At 47.0% G+C, this 18689-nt stretch overlaps 1 protein-coding gene across 8 annotated transcripts in view; it reads right to left on the reverse strand.

The window, feature by feature from the left end:
- METAP1D (methionyl aminopeptidase type 1D, mitochondrial) overlaps positions 1-11780 on the reverse strand; it is a 99361-nt gene extending 87581 nt beyond the window's left edge. For 4 of the 8 annotated variants that reach the window (XR_016230794.1, XM_017342930.4, XM_089328158.1 and 1 more), the window contains exon 1: positions 11575-11716. Coding sequence is in view for 4 of the 8 variants with exons in the window: in XM_017342930.4 (XP_017198419.3) it covers positions 11575-11614 (40 nt within the window). In the remaining 4 variants the exon portion in view is untranslated. Of the gene's footprint in view, positions 1-11574 lie in introns of all 8 variants that reach the window. The other 4 variants (XM_070070689.2, XM_070070690.2, XM_002712288.6 and 1 more) reach the window with 3 other exon arrangements.
- Between the last annotated feature and the right edge of the window lie 6909 nt (positions 11781-18689).

Consider the following 18689-nt stretch of genomic DNA (forward strand, 5'->3'; position numbering starts at 1 on the left):
ATCTTCCCTCGTTCTCACACATACACCCCAGCTGTCGCATTCAGGTGGTCCCCATATCCTGAATCTTCTTTTAAAATTTTTCATTTTCATTTGAAAGGCAGAGAGATAGAGACAGACAGAGATCTTCCATCTGCTGGTTTACTTCCCAAATGCCCACAAAGACTGGGGCTGGGCTATGCTAAAGCCAGGGGTCAGGAACTCAATGCAGGTTTCTCACATAGGTGGAAGGGACCCAACACTTGAGCTATCACCTCTGAATTCCAGGGTGTACATGAGCAGGAAGCTAGAATTTGGAGCAGAGCAACCCAGGTGGTCTCATATGAAATGTGGATATCCTAAGCAGCACCTTAACCACAGTGCCAAACACCCACTCCAAAATCCTGTATCTTCTGCTGCCAAAAGTAGCTACCTCCAACCTCTCCTGTGGCTCACATGTGAAACCAACAGAGTTTCAGAAGGCCCCAGTGGCCCTCACATCCCTCTCTGCCACTAGACCTCTTCCCCTGACCAAGTCTCCTGGCACTGGCCATCCCAGATTCAGGCCAGTCAGTCTTCATCTCCTTGTGAAGCTGACTCCTCAGTCTACTGGATGGTCCCATCACGCTGTCTGCCTACTTCTTTGTGCACTTGTCTCATTGTGTAATAATGGATTTACATGTCTGATTCCCCTAAAGGACTATGATTTCATGGAGGACAAGATTTGTGTATTCCAAGTCCAGCACAGTGTTAACAGCAAGGCTCCCACTATCTAGGGCTTTTTGACGGCTGTGTATCTACAATAAGTGGGTCGAATCTATTCTCTCTCCCCATTAATCTGCATCACAAATGCATTACTGCTCTGTGATCAGACAATGTAGTTTACAATTTTTCTTTCTAGAACTATTGAGGTTTTTAAAACTTGTTTATGTGTTTATTTATTTGAGAGGCAGAGAGAGACAAAGGCAGGCAGATGGACATAGAAAGCTCACATTTATTGGTTCCCTCCCCAAGTGCTCACAACGCTCATGGTTGGGCTAGGCTAAAACCAGGACTGGGAACTCAATCTGGGTCTCCAACATAAGTGGCAGAGACCCACGTATTTGAGCCATCATACTGGCTGCCTTCCAGAGTCTGCATTGGCAGGAAGCTGAATTCAGGAGTGGAGCCAGGAATTGAATCCAGGCACTCCCTTATGGTATACAGCTATCTCAAACAATGTCTTAACCACCACACCAAACATCTTCCCCATTGAGTTTTTTTAGCAGCATAATTTATCAAGTTTTATCCTACTTCATATGTATTTGCAAAAAAAGTAGTTTTTAATACAAAGCATCAAATTGGATTATTAAATAAATAAAACTTACTAATTACAATATTATGAATGTCAATAACCTTATTATGTCTACTTATTATGACAAATTCCTGGAAGAATACTAGTTTCCTACTATGATTGTGATTTTATCCATTTTTCCTTTATTTCTGATAGCTTCTGCTTTATGTATTTCACTACATCATTTGATTAATAAAGGTTCATTATTAGGCCGGCGCCATGGCCCGGCTAATCTTCCACCTTGCGGCGCCGGCACACTGGGTTCTAGTCCCGGTCGGGGTGCCGGATTCTGTCCCGGTTGCCCCTCTTCCAGGCCAGCTCTCTGCTGTGGCCCGGGAGTGCAGTGGAGGATGGCCCAAGTGCTTGGGCACTGCACCCCATGGGAGACCAGGATAAGTACCTGGCTCCTGCCATTGGATCAGCGCGGTGCGCCGGCCGCAGCACACCGGCCGTGGCAGCCATTGGAGGGTGAACCAATGGCAGAGGAACACCTTTCTCTCTGTCTCTCTCTCTCACTGTCCACTCTGCCTGTCAAAAAATAAAAATAAAAAATAAAGTGCTCAGTGCTATAAGACATTTTAAGGAACATTGTTTTTACTCTGAGTGCAATAGGTTTTGAGCAAAAGAATGACATAATCTAACTCACATTTTTAAAAATACCCATCTGCCTGCTATGTCAAGAAAGAAGTATGGAGGCCGGCGCCGCGGCTCAATAGGCTAATCCTCTGCCTCTGACACCGGCACACCGGGTTCTAGTCCCAGTCGGGGCACCGGATTCTCTCCTGGTTGCCCCTTTTCCAGGCCAGCTCTCTGCTGTGGCCCAGGAGTGCAGTGGAGGATGGCCCAAGTCCTTGGGCCCTGCACCCACATGGGAGACCAGGATAAGTACCTGGCTCCTGCCATCGGATCAGCACAGTGCGCCGGCCGCAGCGCACCGGCCGCGGCGGCCATTGGAGGGTGAACCAAGGGCAAAAAGGAAGACTCTCACTGTCAACTCTGCCTGTCAAAAAAAAAAAAAAAAAAAAAAAAAAGAACTAAGTATGGAGGACAAGGGAAGAAGCAGGGAGGCCAGTAGCAGGTTACTACAGTAATCAGTGAAGACTTGAGAGTGGCTCAAATCCATGTAACAGTGTCTCTACCTTAAAGGTAGCTCCAACAGGATTTCTTGAAAGAAAAAAAGGAATTGAGGGTTATTTGGAGTTTTATGATATGAAAAACTGACAGAACAAAATTAGCATCTAAAAATACTGGGGCAGCCAAGGTAAAGCCACTGCCTGCAATGCTGGCATCCCATTCCTGTTGCCTATCACTGATTTGTGTCCAGGCTGCTCCACACTTCTGATCCAGCTCCCTGCTAATGGCCTGGGAAAAGCAGAGGATAATCCAAGTGCTTGGACTCTTGTATCCACATGGGAGATCCAGAAGAAGCTCCTGGCTCCTGGCTTTGGACTGGCCCAACTCCAGCCGTTGCAGTCATCTGGGGAGTGAACCAGTAGATGAAAAGACCTCTTTCTCTGTCTCTCTCTCTATAACTCTGACTTTGAAAATAAATAAATAAATTTTAAAAAGAAAAAAACACTAGATGGTATACTTTAAATGGTTGAACTGTATCTCAAGAAAGATTTTCTTAAATATTGCCATCAGCAGAGTCTGCAGTGGAGCAGACTTAGTGAGAGAGAGATTAGAAGATCCAGTTATAGAGTTTTGGACACAGTGATTTTGAGAGGTCTATTAAAACATCTAACTGGAAATGTTCAATAGGCAGTTAGATTAAAAGTCTGGAATTTAGGAGAAAGGTCTTGGCCAAGGGCCTAAATATGGAGTCAACAACTTAAATGATATTGTTTAGAGCTATGGGACTGATGAGATCATTATGGAAACAGTGAGTGTAGACAGGAAAAAAAAAAAAAAAGCCCATGACTGGCTTTGATTTGTTTGATGCTTTTGCCCTAAATTCTGTTCTGCCCAGCATAAATACTGTTACACTGATTTTCTCAATGGGTAATTTTCCTTTTTTAAAAAAATATTTATTTATTTATTTGAAAGGCAGAGATAGAAAAAGACAGGTAGAGAGAAAGACAAGAGATCTTCATCCCCTGGTTCACTCCCCAAATGCCTGCAACAGCCAGGGCTGGGCCAAGCCTAAGCAGGGATCCATGAAGCAGGAACTTAATCTGGGTCTCCCATGTGGGTTGTAGGAACCCAACTACTAAAGCTGTCACTTGCTGCCTCCCAGGTGTGCACCAGCAAGAAGCTGAAATCAGGAAAAGAGCTGAGACCCAAACACAGGCACTCTGATATGGGACAATAGCATTCCACCCAGTGTTTTAACTTACTGTGTTACAATGCCTGCCCTCTACCATTTTTATAGACAAAGTTTTATTGGAATACAGCTATACTCACTTATTTACATCCGATCTGTGAAGCTGTGCACAACACTGGCAGAGTTGAGTCATGGTGTCAGAAACTGAAGTCTAAGACATTTGCTCTCTAGCCCCATACAGAAAATATCATTAACCTCCCTACAGGAAGGGCCATCCCTAGGACTAAAAGCAAAACACAAGTAAATCCACCCTAACAAAGAATAAAACCAGCCTGGCAAAGCCAAACAGATTTGCCAATAACATCACCAACTCCTGGCCAGAAAACACCCAACATACTTAAAGAAAAATAACAGCCTCCACAAGACATTATCCTTGATGTCACAAACAATTAAATACTACATGACATGTGATGAAGTAGGAAAATGTAATCCACAGTCAGAAAAAAAATCGATAAAACTGAGATATTGAGACTACCCACATGATAGAATTAATATAAAAATACTTTAAAACAGCTGTTATATGGGGCTGGCACCATGGCATAGTAGATTAAGCCTCCACCTGCAGCACCAGTATCCCATATGGGCACCAGTTCATGTCCAGTTGCTCCTCTTCTGATTCAGCTCTCTGCTAATGGCCTGGGAAAGCAGTGGAAGATGGCTCTACTGATTCGGCCTCTGCACCCTCATGGGAGACACAAAACAAGCTCCTGGATCCTGTCTTCAGATCAGCTCAGCTACAGCCATTGTGGCCATTTGAGGAGTGACCAGCGGATGGAAGACCTCTCTCTCTGTCTCTGTCTCTCTTTGTCTGTAACTCTGCCTCTCTTAATAAATAAATCTCTTCAAAAAAACAGCTGTTATATAAATAAGTATATTCAAGCACTCAAAGGAAAAATTGGACATAATGAATGAACAAATGGGATCTCTCAACATAGAAACATTACTATAAAAAAGGAACAAGGGATGGACATTTGGAAAGAGGTTAAACCTTAGGATGCCTACATTTCATATTGGAGTGCCTGGGGTCAAGTCCTGGCTCCCCTGCTCCTACTTCCAACATCCTATTAACATGCACCCTGATGGCTGGCGCCGTGGCTCACTAGGCTAATCCTCCGCCTTGCAGCGCCAGCACACCAGGTTCTAGTCCCGGTTGGGGTGCCAGATTCTGTCCCGGTTGCCCCTCTTCCAGGCTAGTTCTCTGCTATGGCCGGGAGTGCAGTGGAGGATGGCCCAAGTGCTTGGGCCCTGCACCCCATGGGAGACCAGGAGAAGCACCTGGCTCCTGCCATCGGATCAGCGTAGTGCGCCGGCCGCAGCGCGCTGGCCGCGGCGGCCGTTGGAGGGTGAACCAACGGCAAAGGAACACCTTTCTCTCTGTCTCTCTCTCTCACTGTCCACTCTGCCTGTCAAAAAAAAAAAAAAAAAGCAGCACCCTGAGAGGCAGCAGATGATGGCTCAAGCACATGGGTCTCTCTCAGCCACACGAGAAACTCAGATGGAGTTTCTGGCTCCTGGCTTCAGCCTGGCAGAGCCCAGTCATTGTGGGCATTTGAGGAATGAACCAGTAAATGACAGATTGATCGCTCTTTATCTCTGCCTTTCAAATAAGTAAATTTTTTACAATAAAAAAGGAAACAAATGGAAATTCTGCAACTAGTAAGTATAACACACAAAGAAAGAAAAGTTTCCCTATCTTTTAGAGATAGATGAAGAAAAATCTACACACAAAATGATACAACTGGGATATGCTTCAAAATATTCCAGCTTTGGAGAGAGGAAGTAGCTGGTGATAGGAACAAAACAAGAGGGTGTATGTTGCTGACTACTGTATCTAGTTGAGGGATACACAGTTCATTGGATTGTTCTCTGTGTGTGTATGTTTCAAATTCTCAGCCTGGCTTTGGGGCACAGTTGGTTAAGCTACCACCTGCAGTGCCAGGTTCCCATAGAAGCACAGAGTGAATCCAGCTGCTCTACTTCCAATCCAGTTTCCTGCTGATGTGCCTTGTGAAGCTGTGTAAGGTGGCTCAAGTACTTGGGTCCCTGACACCCACGTGGGAGACAAGGATGGAGTCCCCGGCTCCTGGCTTACACCTGGCTCAGTCCCAGCTGTTGTGGCCTTTTGGGGAGTGAACTAGCAGATGGAAGATCTATCCTTTCTCTCTATCTCTCCCTCTCTGTAATTCTGCCTTTCAAATAAATAAATCAATCTTCTTTAAAAATTCTCTATATTCAAAAGCTAAAAAAAGCAATCCTAATCTGCAATAACACAGTTATAACTGTAAAGCAAGATGTTGTTCAAATGAAGCTTCCATCATTGCCAAGTTCCCTAACAGTATCCAAACTGCATTTTCATATTTCTAATGCTTGGGCAAAGTGTGCATTTCATAAAATCTGTGACTACATAGGTGAATGCCATTATCTTGGTGTACAAAGAACATTAAGAGTATATATGGCAGCCTCCACCTGCAGTGCCAGCATCCCATATGAATACCAGTCTGAGTCCCAGCTGCTTCACTTCCGATCCAGCTCTCTGCTATGGCCTGGGAAAGCAGCAGAAAATGGCCCCTGCACCCACATGGGAGACCTGGATGAAGCTCCTGGCTCCTGGCTTTAGTCTGGCCCATCTCTGGCTGTTGAGGCCATCTTTCCCTCCTTCCCTTCCCTCCACCCCCGCCCCGCTTTTCAAATAAATAAATAAATAAATCTTTTTAAAGTGTATATGGCTTTAGGGATACAAATGACTTCACGATTTGATTATAAGTATTTCTTCACTTGATCTTAGCAAAAAGGCCAAGAACTGATTGCAAGTATCTTCATCTATGTAGTAACAAGCCATTTTATAATATAGTAGAGATATATTTGTTTAAAAATATCATAGAGGGTTAGCACTGTAGCACAGAAATTCAAGCTGTCATTTGCAATGCTGGTGTCCCATGTCAGAATGTCTGTTCAAGTTCCAGTTGCTCCACTTCCAAACCAGGTTCCTGCCAACCTGCCTGGGAAAGGTAAGAGACCATGATAGAACTCCTGGTTCCTGGCTTCAGCCTGGCCCAGAGTTGGCTGTTGAGGCCATCTGGGGAATGAACCAGTGGGTAGAAGATCTCTTTTTCTCTCTATCCCTCTGCCTTTGAAATAAAAAAATAAGTCTTTTTAAAAAATATCATATAGCAAAACTCCATTTCTATTCTTTGGCTATTAGCAATTACATAGTTTATTGTGTTGCAAAAAGCTCCTTGTTAGCATTCGTATTTTCCAAATCACCCAGGAAATGCACCTGAAAACTAAGTTGGCTTGACAAAACTGAGCATATGTTTTCCTGTGTGCAAGATAGCAAGGATTTCTGGTCAGCTGGCCAAAGTTTAAAGTAAATATTTAATTCATGATATAGGAGGCCGGCGTTGCAGTCCGGTGAGTTAAGCCACCACTTGCAACACCACTATCTCATATCAGAGTGCCAGTTCAAGTTCCAACTCCTCTGCTTACAATCCAGCTCCCTGCTACTGTGCCTGGGAAGCAGCAGAAGATGGCCCAAGTATTTGGGCCTCTGCCACACGTGTGAGAGCAGGATGGCAGAGGCTCTTGGTTTCAGCCTGGCTGAGTCCAGCCACTGTGGCCATCTGAGGACTGGGCCAGGAGACAGAAGAGCTCTTTCTGTTACTCTGCCTTTCAAATAAATAAATATTAAAAAAAATTCATGATGTAGAATGATACCCCCAACCTGGGCATTGAATTTACAAAAAAAATGCCTATAGTAAGCAAATTCTCCATAGAGAAATCTGTGGCATTAAGGTCAGAAGTAAACAAAGCACTTTTAAGTTCTTTTTATATTTTTTAAATAAAAGTAAATAAATATATTGCTAAAGTGCAGTAATAAGTATATTTCCATCTACCAATTCTTTGTAGGGATCTTCAAGATGCTCCATTCCTATGCTATAAACTACACAGGCATTTTGTGTTGTTGCCAAGGAAAGACATTTTCCCCCAGGGTCTAATTCCATTCAAACATTCAATGTCAGGGCTGGCTAGCATTGTGGCACAGCATTAAACCACCACATGCAATGTCAGCATCCCATATGAGGGCCGGTTGGAGTCTCATGCTCTGCTTTCAATCTGGCTCCCTGCTAATGCACCTGGGAAAGCAGTGGATGAGTTCCTGGCTCTTGGCTTTGGCCTGGCCCATTCCCAATCATTGCGGCCATTTAAGAAGTGAATCAACAGATGAAAGCTCTCTCTCACTCTCTCGCTCTCTCACTCTCTCGCTCTGTCTCTGTCTCTCCCCACTGCCCCATAACTCTGCCTTTTTAATAAATAAATAAATAAATAAATAAATCTTGTAGGGGCTGGCGCTGTGGCACAGTGGGTTAATGCCCTGGCCTGCAGCACCAGCATCCCATATGGGCACCGGTTCGAGACCTGGTTGCTCCACTTCCGAACCAGCTCCCTGCTATGGCCTGGGAAAGCAGTATAAGATGGCCCAAGTCCTTGGGCTCCTGCACCCGCTTGGGAGACCCAGAAGAAGCTCCTGGCTCCTGGCTTCGATCAGTGCAGCTCCGGCCATTGCAGCCAACTGAGGAGTGACCATCAGATGGAAGACTCTCTCTTTCTCTCTCTCTCTCCATTGGGTGGAAGACCCTCCCCCCGCCTCTCCTTCTCTCTCTGCGTAACTGTGTAACTCTTTCAAATAAATAAATAAATCTAAAAAAAAAAAACTTAAAAAAAATTTCATCTGAGGCTGGTGTTGTGGTGTAGTGGGTTAAGCCTCTGCCTGTGGTGCCAGCATCCCATATGGGTACCAGTTCAAGTCTCAGCTGCTCCATTTCCAATCCAGCTCCCTGCCAATGTGCCTGGGAAAGTAGCTAAAGATGGTCCAAGTGCTTGGGCCCCTGCACCGAATTCTGCAGGAGACCTGGAAGAAGCTCTTGGCTCCTAGCTTTGGATCAGCTCAGCTCCAGTCGTTGTGGCCATCTGAGGAGTGAACCAGCAGATGAAAGACCTCTCTCTTTTCCTCTCTCTCTACCTCTGTCTCTCTGTAGCTCTGCCTTTCAAATAAATAAATAAATAAATCTTTAAAAAAAAAAAAAAGTCCTTGCATGATGGCTTTAGGTGCTAGGACAGGATTCCAGTAAACTGGGGGTTGGGAGTGAAAGACTTAGCTCGGGCTGGCGCCGCGGCTCACTAGGCTAATCCTCCGCCTTGCAGCACTGGCACACCGGGTTCTAGTCCCGGTCGGGGCACCGGATTCTGTCCCGGTTGCCCCTCTTCCAGTCCAGCTCTCTGCTGTGGCCCGGGAGTGCAGTGGAGGATGGCCCAAGTACTTGGGCCCTGCACCCGCATGGGAGACCAGGAGAAGCACCTGGCTCCTGGCTTCAGATCAGCACGGTGCGCCGGCCACAGCGGCCGTTGGGGGGTGAACCAATGGAAAAGGAACACCTTTCTCTCTGTCTCTCTCTCTCACTGTCCACTCTGTCAAAAAAAAAAAAAAAAAAGGAAGACTGTGCTCGGAGAGATCTGGGGGCCCAGAATAGGAACTCTGTACTCTGAGTCTGGGATTTCTTGCCAGTGGTGATTCCTAGGAATATTCTATTCCTAAAAGGCTCTTGTTACCTTCTGTCTTGGCTCTAAGGGACTGATTTATCTCCTCTTCTTTCCACTGTCAACAAGTCAAAGGGTTCCTACTTGTCCCTTAGCCCATGGTGAAACAGAACAAGTGTCTTTTTGTTTTGTTTTGTTTTAAAAATTTATTGATTTATTTGAAAGACAGAGGCAGAGAGAGAGAGAGAGGTCTTCCATCCACTGGTTCACTCCCCAGATGGCTGCAATAGCCAGAGCTGCACTGATCCGAAACCAGGAGCCAGGAGCTTCTTCCAGCTGTTCCCACGTGGGTGCAGGGGCCCAAAGACTTGGGCCATCTTCTACTGCTTTCCCAGACCATAGCAAAGAGCTGGATCAGAGTGCAGCAGCTGGGACTCAAATCCATGCTCATATGGGATGCCAGCACTGCAGACGGCCACTTAACTTGCCTTGACATGTGCTGGTACCCAGAACAAGTATTAACAGCCTCTCAATTCAGAATACTTTTAATGAGCTTAACTTTGAGCCAGGTGGGTACCATGTTTGTAAAGACAAAAGGACATTTAAGTCAGGGCCAGTGTGTGGCATGGTGGGTAAGGCTGCCTGTGAGCTCTTCTATCTGCTGGTCCAGTCCCCAAATGGCCAAATATGGCAAAACCTGGGGAAGTGTTGAATCTATGGCAGCTCATTGTACTACTGTTGCTTTCTTCATCTATACAAGTATGCTTAAAGTTTCTTCATAAAAAATCCAAGCCAGTAAGTGCTGGCTGGAAAATCTGAAAGATGGAAGAAAGGGAGGAAGGGAAAGAACAAGGGAATGAGTGAGGGAGGAAAGAACTATTATTTACGTAACCTGCAAAAGGATTTATATGTGTGTGTGTGTGTGTATTATAGACACACACAAGCACGTGTGTGTATATAAACATATATATGGTTCTGGGGGGAATCTATTTATTTGTTCCTCCTCGACCTTGTCTATCTTCTCAGAGCCTCCTATTACCTGCAGCATGCAAAAATGAGATCTAAATGCCATCATGTCTTGTCAAAAGACAAAACAGAAAAGGAACCTAAATAGTATACAGAGTTTGGACGGAAGCCCAGGCCATAAAGGATGTAAACCAGCTCTCTCGCAAGGCTGAACCTCCACTCTGTCAGGCAACCAGTCGGAAGGCTGCTCCTTCAATTCCTTTCGCACGTCTCTCACCTCAGAGCTTCCTGTGGCTCCCTATTCATTTCTGCTCTCACTGAAGTCTCTCCACCTACCTGCCTGCTTCCTGTACACAAACATCTTCCTCTCTGCGAATACTTGTTATCCACAGTCATCTGACTGGTCCCATGCCATCTAAATTCTGCAAACTGATTTCTACGGAGACCAGACCATGCAGGACAGAGAAATGACTCTTAAGAAAAGTCATGCTCAAATGCACATTCTGCCTCTTACCATCTGTGTGACTCCAGTCATAATTACTTAGAACATTTCTAGCCTCACTTTGCACCTCTGCAAAGAGGGAAGAATTCCTAATTCACTGGGTTTTAAAAGGTAGCTGGCATATGTAACGTACTTAACACAATATCTTATACAAAAAAAGACACTTAAAAGGTAGCTATTACAACCAAAATAACTACCTACATGCCTTATATCTAAGTAGCTTCTCAGAATGTTGGTTTTCCTCTTCCCCATCCTTGAAACTACTTCCTAGTTCTTTCCAACAGATTCATAACCTAGTTCAAATCCAACAGAGCTCCCTAACGTAGCTGCAAATATATTGGTACCTTGACAAAAAAAATCTCAACACCCACACAAGATGACACCTCTCTAGAACTACCCAACATCATGTTTTCTCTTAAGTCACTGTAAGAGAATAATCACATTTTGCAAGTTCTCCCAGAGAGATGCCACCACACTAGGTCAAGAGAAGGCAACTGGGTGTCTGACCCATTTCGGAGTTACCATAGGTGTCACTGCCCCGCTGCTGGAATCATTTGTTTTTGGCAGTAAGTATACTAGTCAAGTTCAAAGAAAATACACCTGACAGACCGAGCAGACACGGAATAAATGTTACAGTAGTGACACAACCAAGCGGGGACAGAAAACTTCAGACAAGGACCCGCAACTCTCCAGGAGTTACTGCGAACCGCGGCCACGCCGTGACGTGATCCATTCAGGCGAGTGACGCGTGAGCAAATGGGTGTCTGTGTTCCTGCGGCGAGGGGGAAGTATCATTGCGTGTGCCCGCGCCTGCCCGTAGGGCCCAGCATAGATTCGTGTGCGGCGAAAAGTCTGAGCGCGAGTGTGTGACCCTTTGACCCGGGGCGCTGCGTGCGAGTCACCGTGCGAACCCCGCGGAGCCGTCCTCCAGGCGCTTACCTCTGCGGAGGAGCAGGTGGACGCCGCTGGGCGCCGCCATGTTCGCGCCGGTCACGTGGCCGCGAAAGCGCGCCTGCCGCCCCGCCCCGCCAGGAGCAGTCCAGTTGAAGCCCTGCCAAAGACACGAGGCGCGGAAGGCGCCGGAGGGGAGCGCGCGTGCGCGCGGGGCGCTGACTGCGGGAGCTCTGGCACGGGAGCGGCTCCGGCACCGGGGCCAGCAGCGGAATCCGCAGCCAGCCGAGCCCGCTCCGGCCACGAGAGGCAGGCTCCAGCCGCGGCTCGCGCGCTCGCCCTGAGCCCCCCGCGCCCAGGTGGGATGGAAGAAGCCTGTCAGGTAAGCGTGGCATCCCATATTTATAGCATCAGCATTTTGGTGCATGGAAACGTGAAGTTGGGCGGAAAAAAATAAATGAATAAAGCACAAGCTGATGTTCAACATAGCACTTAGCGCCGTCTGCCACGCTATTGCAAATTATTGCCCTGGATTTACTTCAAAAGTAAAATTTGGTTCAAAGTCACCACTGTCCCTTTCCTGTCCCAGAATCTACATTACTCAGCAGGGACTCCAGACCAGGCAAGATCTGTTTGCCGCTGCAAAATCTATTCCAGGTACTCCGGTGAACATGTTCAGGGGATTCCTCTTTCCAGGAGGACACCTCCCACTTGGTAGTGTTAGCTGCAGTCCTCATGCTCAATTTGAGAATCAAAGGCAGGGGCCAACGCTGTGGTGTAGTAAGTTAAGCATACGCCTGCAGTGCCAGCGTCCCATATGGGCACCGGTTCGAGTCCCGGCTGCTCCACTTCCGATCCAGCTTTCTGCTATGGCCTAGGAAAGCAGTGCAGGATTGGGAGACCCAGAAGACGCTCCTGGCTTCGGATGGGCCCAGCTGCGACCGTTTGGGGAGTGAACCAACAGGTGGAAGATCTGATCTGTAACTATGCCTCTCAAGTAAAGCAATAAATTTTAAAAAGAATAAAAGGAGGATGCCTGCCAGTGGCACTGCCAAGAGATGAAACCTATGGAAGCCCAATTAGGAGCCAAGTGCTGGAGCGGATGTGTCCCTCTTGCCAATGGTGCCCATTTTGGTCCATCCTATCATGGGCCAGGTGTTAGCTGGTAGTCTGTGCATGCCCAGCACAGGACCTGATACCTAAGGACTGTGGTGAAGGAACACTCCATGGAACCCATCGTGAGAGAGAGAGACAGAGAGGTGTAGATGTCTTCACTCCCCAAATGGCTGCAATGTAGGACGTTCATCTGGATCTCCCATGGATGACAGGGACCCAAGCTCTTGGGCAGTCCCTGCTGTTTTCCCAGCCACATTAGCAAGGAGCAGCCAGGACTCAAACTGGTGCCCATATGGGATGCCAGTGCTGCAGGCAACTGCTAAACCCACTATGACACACCCCCAGACCTTTGCCTTTTGTAGAAAATATGTGCAAGCATTTTAAGTAACTTGCTGTTACGACTTGCATTTTCCACTTTCCATTTATAAACATTAAATCTTAGAACACAGCTTCAACTCATTGTTTTTAATGATTAAATCATCCTGGGGTTTTGTGTGTGTGTGTGTGTGTGTGTTTCTTACTTGTAAAGAGAATGAGTTTTGGCATTCCATTAGATGACATATGGAGACCCAGGTTTGGGTGCTTTTGGCTCACCTTGAAAGATGATGAGAAATAATGTGTTTCGGCAAGGTAGATAAGATGTACAAGGATGAGAATGAAATGTACTCCTGCAGGTTATTTCAAGCCTATCTCTTCCCAGCTCAGCCCAAGTGCAGGGAGAGGGCTTTCCTGTTTACCTGAAGCCAGCAATATGAGTGCAGTAAAGCATCCTGAGAGCCGGCTGGGCACGCAGTCTCAGGGAGTGTGCAGAAAAAAAGTCCCCAGCCAAATGTCGGAAGGTGGTAAGCCCAGTTTCAAACACATCTGAAACAGAACGCATGTTCACGTGATCTCGCTTAGCCAACCCCTGGGAAACAAGTGCACCACTTGTTCTCCTGTGGCTAGAAGGATAAAGAAACACTGTGGGCCCAGGTGGCTGCAGCAGAGTGGGATCCACTGAGGAAATCCCCAGTAAGTTCAGCTTGGAGTGTGGATATCTAGACTGAGCTCAAAATGATGCAAGTGTGTCCTCTGAAATCATCAAGTCACAGGATGTAGGCACACTGAACAGGTTAAAGGGCTGCAGCAGTGACATCTAGGATTCCTTGCAACTTTAATATTCTGTATTCTGTAAGCCTGGGCATGTAGAGCATCAGAATGCTTGTATTAGGTGAGGAACAGCTGCTGTCCCTTCTCTACTCCATTTCTGCCCATGCTCCTGCCTGTGAAACAGGTTACTTGTACAGTGGCACGTCACTAACTTGAATTCTATTATTCAGATTTTGTTCTTGGGATTCTTGAATAAAGAGTTGAACAATTTTTCAAAACCAGGGTTCAAGAAATAAGGGATAACTTTTTAAAAAAGAAAGATTATTTATTTGAAAGGCAGAGTTACAGAGAGGAACAGGCAGAGGCAGAGAGAGAGAGAGAGAGGTCTTCCATCTGCTGGTCCACCCCCCAAATGGCTGTAATGACTGGAGCTGGGCCAATCCGAAGCCAGGAGCTAGGAGCTTCCTCCTGGGCTCCCACACAGGTGCAGGGGCCCAAGGACTTGGGTCTTTTTCTACTGCTTTCCCAGGCCATAGCAGAGAGCTGGGTCTCAAACTGGTACTCATATGGGATGTCAGCACTGCAGGCAGTGGCTTAACCCTCTATACCACAGGCACCAGCCCCAGGAATAACTTTTTTTTTCATGGGTAAAATTCTTTTTTTAAATTTTTAATTAGTTTTTTAACAGATTCAATGTGATTTGTAGATATAATTCTAAGAAAATAAGTCTATAGGTTTGAAAAGCATAAAACATTTCACTGCCCTAGAAATCTTCTGTAAAATCTTTTTCTGTAAAAAAAAATTACAGATAGAGAGGGAGAGACAGAGGGAAAAAGAGCTTCCATCCACTGGTTCATTCCCCAGATGGCCATAATGCCCAAGGCTGGGCCAGGCTGAAGTCAGGAGTCAGGAGCTTCTTCTGGGTCTCCTACGTGGGTGGCTGTGTCCCAAACACTCAGGTCATCTGCTGCTGCTTTCCCAGGCCATTAGCAGAGAGTTGGATCAAAAGTGGAGCAGCTGGGACACAAACCAGTGCCCATGTGGGATGCCAGTGTCACAAGGGGCAGCTTTACCCACTGTGTCTCAGTGCTGGCCCGTATTATGTACATTTTTGAAAAGACATAATGATTTTATAGTCTTAAGGCCGTCTAAGTTTTCCTTCACTTGTATATAGTCTATGATAAAATTTAAATTATACAGTTTCTGTAATGTGTAATTTGCATTCAGTCACATCTGTAAGTGTTCTATGTGGTTATACAACATGAAGTAAATCCTTTTTAAAATTTTTACTTTGCGGCGCCGGCACACCGGGTTCTAGTCCCGGTCAGGGCGCCGGATTCTGTCCCGGTTGCCCCTCTTCCAGGCCAGCTCTCTGCTATGGCCAGGGAGTGCAGTGGAGGATGGCCCAGGTGCTTGGGCCCTGCACCCCATGGGAGACCAGGAAAAGCACCTGGCTCCTGGCTCCTGCCATCGGATCAGCGCGGTGCGCCGGCTGCAGTGGCGGCCATTGGAGGGTGAACCAACGGCAAAGGAAGACCTTTCTCTCTCTGTCTCTCTCTCTCACTGTCCACTCTGCCTGTCAAAAAAAAAAAAAAAAATTTACTTTGTAATGTGTCATCCTGTAACTTGTCTGTCAAGTTTAGATTTTTATATATTTATTTGGGTTGCCTATAGTGCCGGCTACTTAAAAACGTAAGTATAACATAGGGCACAAAACAGGTTGGATAGCTTGCTGGGGGCAAGTGGTGCCTGGGGGCATGCACACTCCAGTGAATTTGTCATCCAGACCCAAGGTGCCTTGGTTCTCCCTGACCCTGCTTCTCAGTTGTGCCCTTTGGGTTGGAACAGTTCGGCCTCTGATTTGATTTCAGTTCCTTAGCATTTTACTCTGTGGCTTGAGGAGCAAGCCAATCCTGCCCTCTAATTTGTCCTATTTCAGTGCAAGGCAGTGCTTTTATTTATTTCCATAGTTTAACTCAAATGAACATTCTTTCCAGCAAGTAGGAGTCCTGCAAAAGCCTCATCTGCACGTACAGCAGAGAACCTGCCTTAGGCGCTGATGGGATCCCTCTGCACTTAGGCTCCAGCTTTGAATGACTGCATGTCCACGAAGGTAACTTCTAGGGCACTCCCGTTGCCAACTTGCTGGTAGAATGTCCTGTTTCCTGTGCCAGTCATTTGAGACAATCAGACATGTTACTGAGTAATCCAGGGCTACTCTTAGAGAAACTGTGTAAATACACCATATTTGATGTTGAAAAGTAATGCCATATGGGGGACAGTTGGGCCAAATCAGGTGGTTTCTCTTTGCTGCCTGCGCCCTGATTTCTAGTGGTGCCAGGTGGGAGCCAGGACAACAGGCAGAGTCTTCTGCTCTATGGGCTCCTTGCCCTCCCACCCTTGATTTGTCTGATGGCATTGTCCTCAGTCATATAATTTCTGTGCAAGTGAAATTTGAAATCCCCCTCCTCTCTAATGACATTGCCCTCCCCAAGCCCTTCCGCCATTGACATTCCGAAGATTTCAGGGCTCTCCAGCCACTGATAGGTCTGATGGAGATGGGCTCGGGGGAGTGCACGCTGCCCCCTCCTGAGCATTCTCTCCGGGAAAGGGGAGTAGAATGTGGCCGGACAGGACTAACTTCGCTGGAGGATAAGAGCAGAACATTGTCCGTGTCTGGCCCAGTCTGGCCAGCACCCATTTCAACCCTTTGGCTTACAAGATAACACAGGAGATCAAAAGCAGCGATAGGGCTTCAGCATGATAGCATATCCACTGTTGGTGCAGTCGCCTGCCTGGAGCAACAGCAGGGGCTGAGGGAGGGGAGGGAAGGATGTAGGGAAGAGCAGGTGGGTGGTCCCAAAACCCTGTCACTGTTGTGTCACAGCTGTCCGATCAGACTGTCCACTTCGGAACTATGCCGGCTTGCGAGCCAAGGCTCTTGCCTCATTTCCTGGACTTGGCTCTGAGGGATGTCATGTTAGAGGAAGTATATTTGCTCCCAGGAATCTAAAGAAAAGTGTGGCCCATTAGAGGGGGCCACCTATCCCCAAGTTGGGAATCCTTGGGAACGTAGCACCTGCTTGTGCACTTGTGGAGAATGGAGTTCGTGGTAGGGGAGACAGGAAACAAGGTTTCAAGGGAATTTAGTGATCAGTCAGTCAATCAGTAGCTAGGAGGATGCGAGTGCCTACTCTGGGCTTCAGGGAGAGATGATATTGTCCTTGTGAAACTAATCAGAGCGCTGAGACTGACATGCTGCCAAGATTGTCCATAAAGGAAGACCAAACCGGGTGGGTGCTGCCGTGCAGCAGGTTAAGTCACCACTCGGGACACCGGCATCCTGTGTGGAAATGCCAGCTTGAGTCCTGGCACCTTCCCCTCCAATCCAACTTCCTGCTAATGCGTCCCAGGAGGCAGCAGATGATGGCTCACTACGTGCTACCCATGTGGAAGAAGCAAATCGAGTCCCTGGCTCCTGGTTTCAGCCTGGCTCAGGGCTGTTGTGGGCATTTGAGGAGTAAACCAGCAGATGAAAGATTCTTTCTCTCTCTCTCTCTTTCAAGTAGGAGGAAATAAGTAAGACTCAAATTATATACTTTTAGTGATAAAACCCCTGGGAGCAGGGCAAATTGTGGCCATCACATCAGGGCTGCCAAGAACTGAGAAACGCGTTGAACTCTAATAATAATATACAATCTGAGGAAATTGCACCTGTTGGCTCTCCTTCACTTCCTGCAAAGATGAAGGTGAGAGAGAGGGAACTAATGCCTCTTTCCTGTAAGTGTCTCTTTCCATCATTATATATATATTTGAAATATATATATGGCCGGCACTGCGGCTCACTAGGCTAATCCTCTGCCTTGCAGCACTGGCACACTGGGTTCTAGTCCCAGTTGGGGCGCCGGATTCTGTCCCGGTTGCCCCTCTTCCAGGCCAGCCCTCTGCTGTGGCCAGGGAGTGCAGTGGAGGATGGCCCAAGTGCTTGGGCCCTGCACCCCATGGGAGACCAGGGTAAGATCTTCCATCCACTGGCTTACTCATCCAAATGGCTGCAACAGCTGGGGCTGGGGCTGGGGCTAGGGCTGGGGCTGAAGCTGGGGCTGAAGCTGGGGCTGGGGCTGGGGCTGGGCCAGGCCAAAGCCAGGAGCTTCATCTCTACTCCCATGTGGGTAGTAGAGGCCCAAGTTCTTGGGCCATCTTCTGTTGCTTTCCCAGAGGCATTAGTAGGGAGCTGGATGGGAAGTGGAGCAGCCAAGACTCAAACTGGCGCCCATATGGGATGCTATCATAAATGGAGGCTTTTCCAACTCTGTAGAACAATTCCAGCCCTTCTAATCCATATTTGTAAAAGAAAAGAAAGGATATTTTCTGTTGATCTCCTTGTTGGAATTTCTTTTTCTCCTTGGTGGACCCGTGTAAGACCTGCTCTGGCCTCTTCCCAGGCGGTCCCTGTTAACAAGTCCATGTGTGTTCATATGAATTTCCTCTGGGCTTTCTTAGGAAAAGCACCTGTTTTCACCACACCCAGCCACACGTCTCTGTTGGAGAGAAGACAGGCAAAGCGTAGGCAGAAAGGCAGAGGAAGGCACGGTAGTCTGGTGTGCACTCCCCAGCTTCCTTCTGCCTTCACTCCGCATTTAGTTCTTCCATTCATTGTTTCTGCTCTCCTATGAGGTTGTTTATTTTCCTGTTTTCTTTTTTTTTCTACTTTGCCTCCTTGAAGTGATGCTACAGTCCTGGTTATAGTGTTGTAAATTTCTACCTTATACTGTTTTTAAAAAATGTACTTACTTATTTTCATTTTATTTGAAAGGCAGGGGGAGAGAGAGGGACAGGGAGAGAGGTATCTCTCATCTGCTAGTTTCCTCCCTCAAATGCCCACAACAGTCAGGGGCTCGAAACTCAGCTCGGGTCTCCCACATGGGTGATAGGGACCCAAGTTCTTGAGCCATCAC

This window comes from Oryctolagus cuniculus, chromosome 3 (genome assembly GCF_051225735.1).
Source record: "Oryctolagus cuniculus isolate XC-2025 breed Fujian yellow rabbit chromosome 3, ASM5122573v1, whole genome shotgun sequence".
NCBI lineage: Eukaryota > Metazoa > Chordata > Mammalia > Lagomorpha > Leporidae > Oryctolagus > Oryctolagus cuniculus.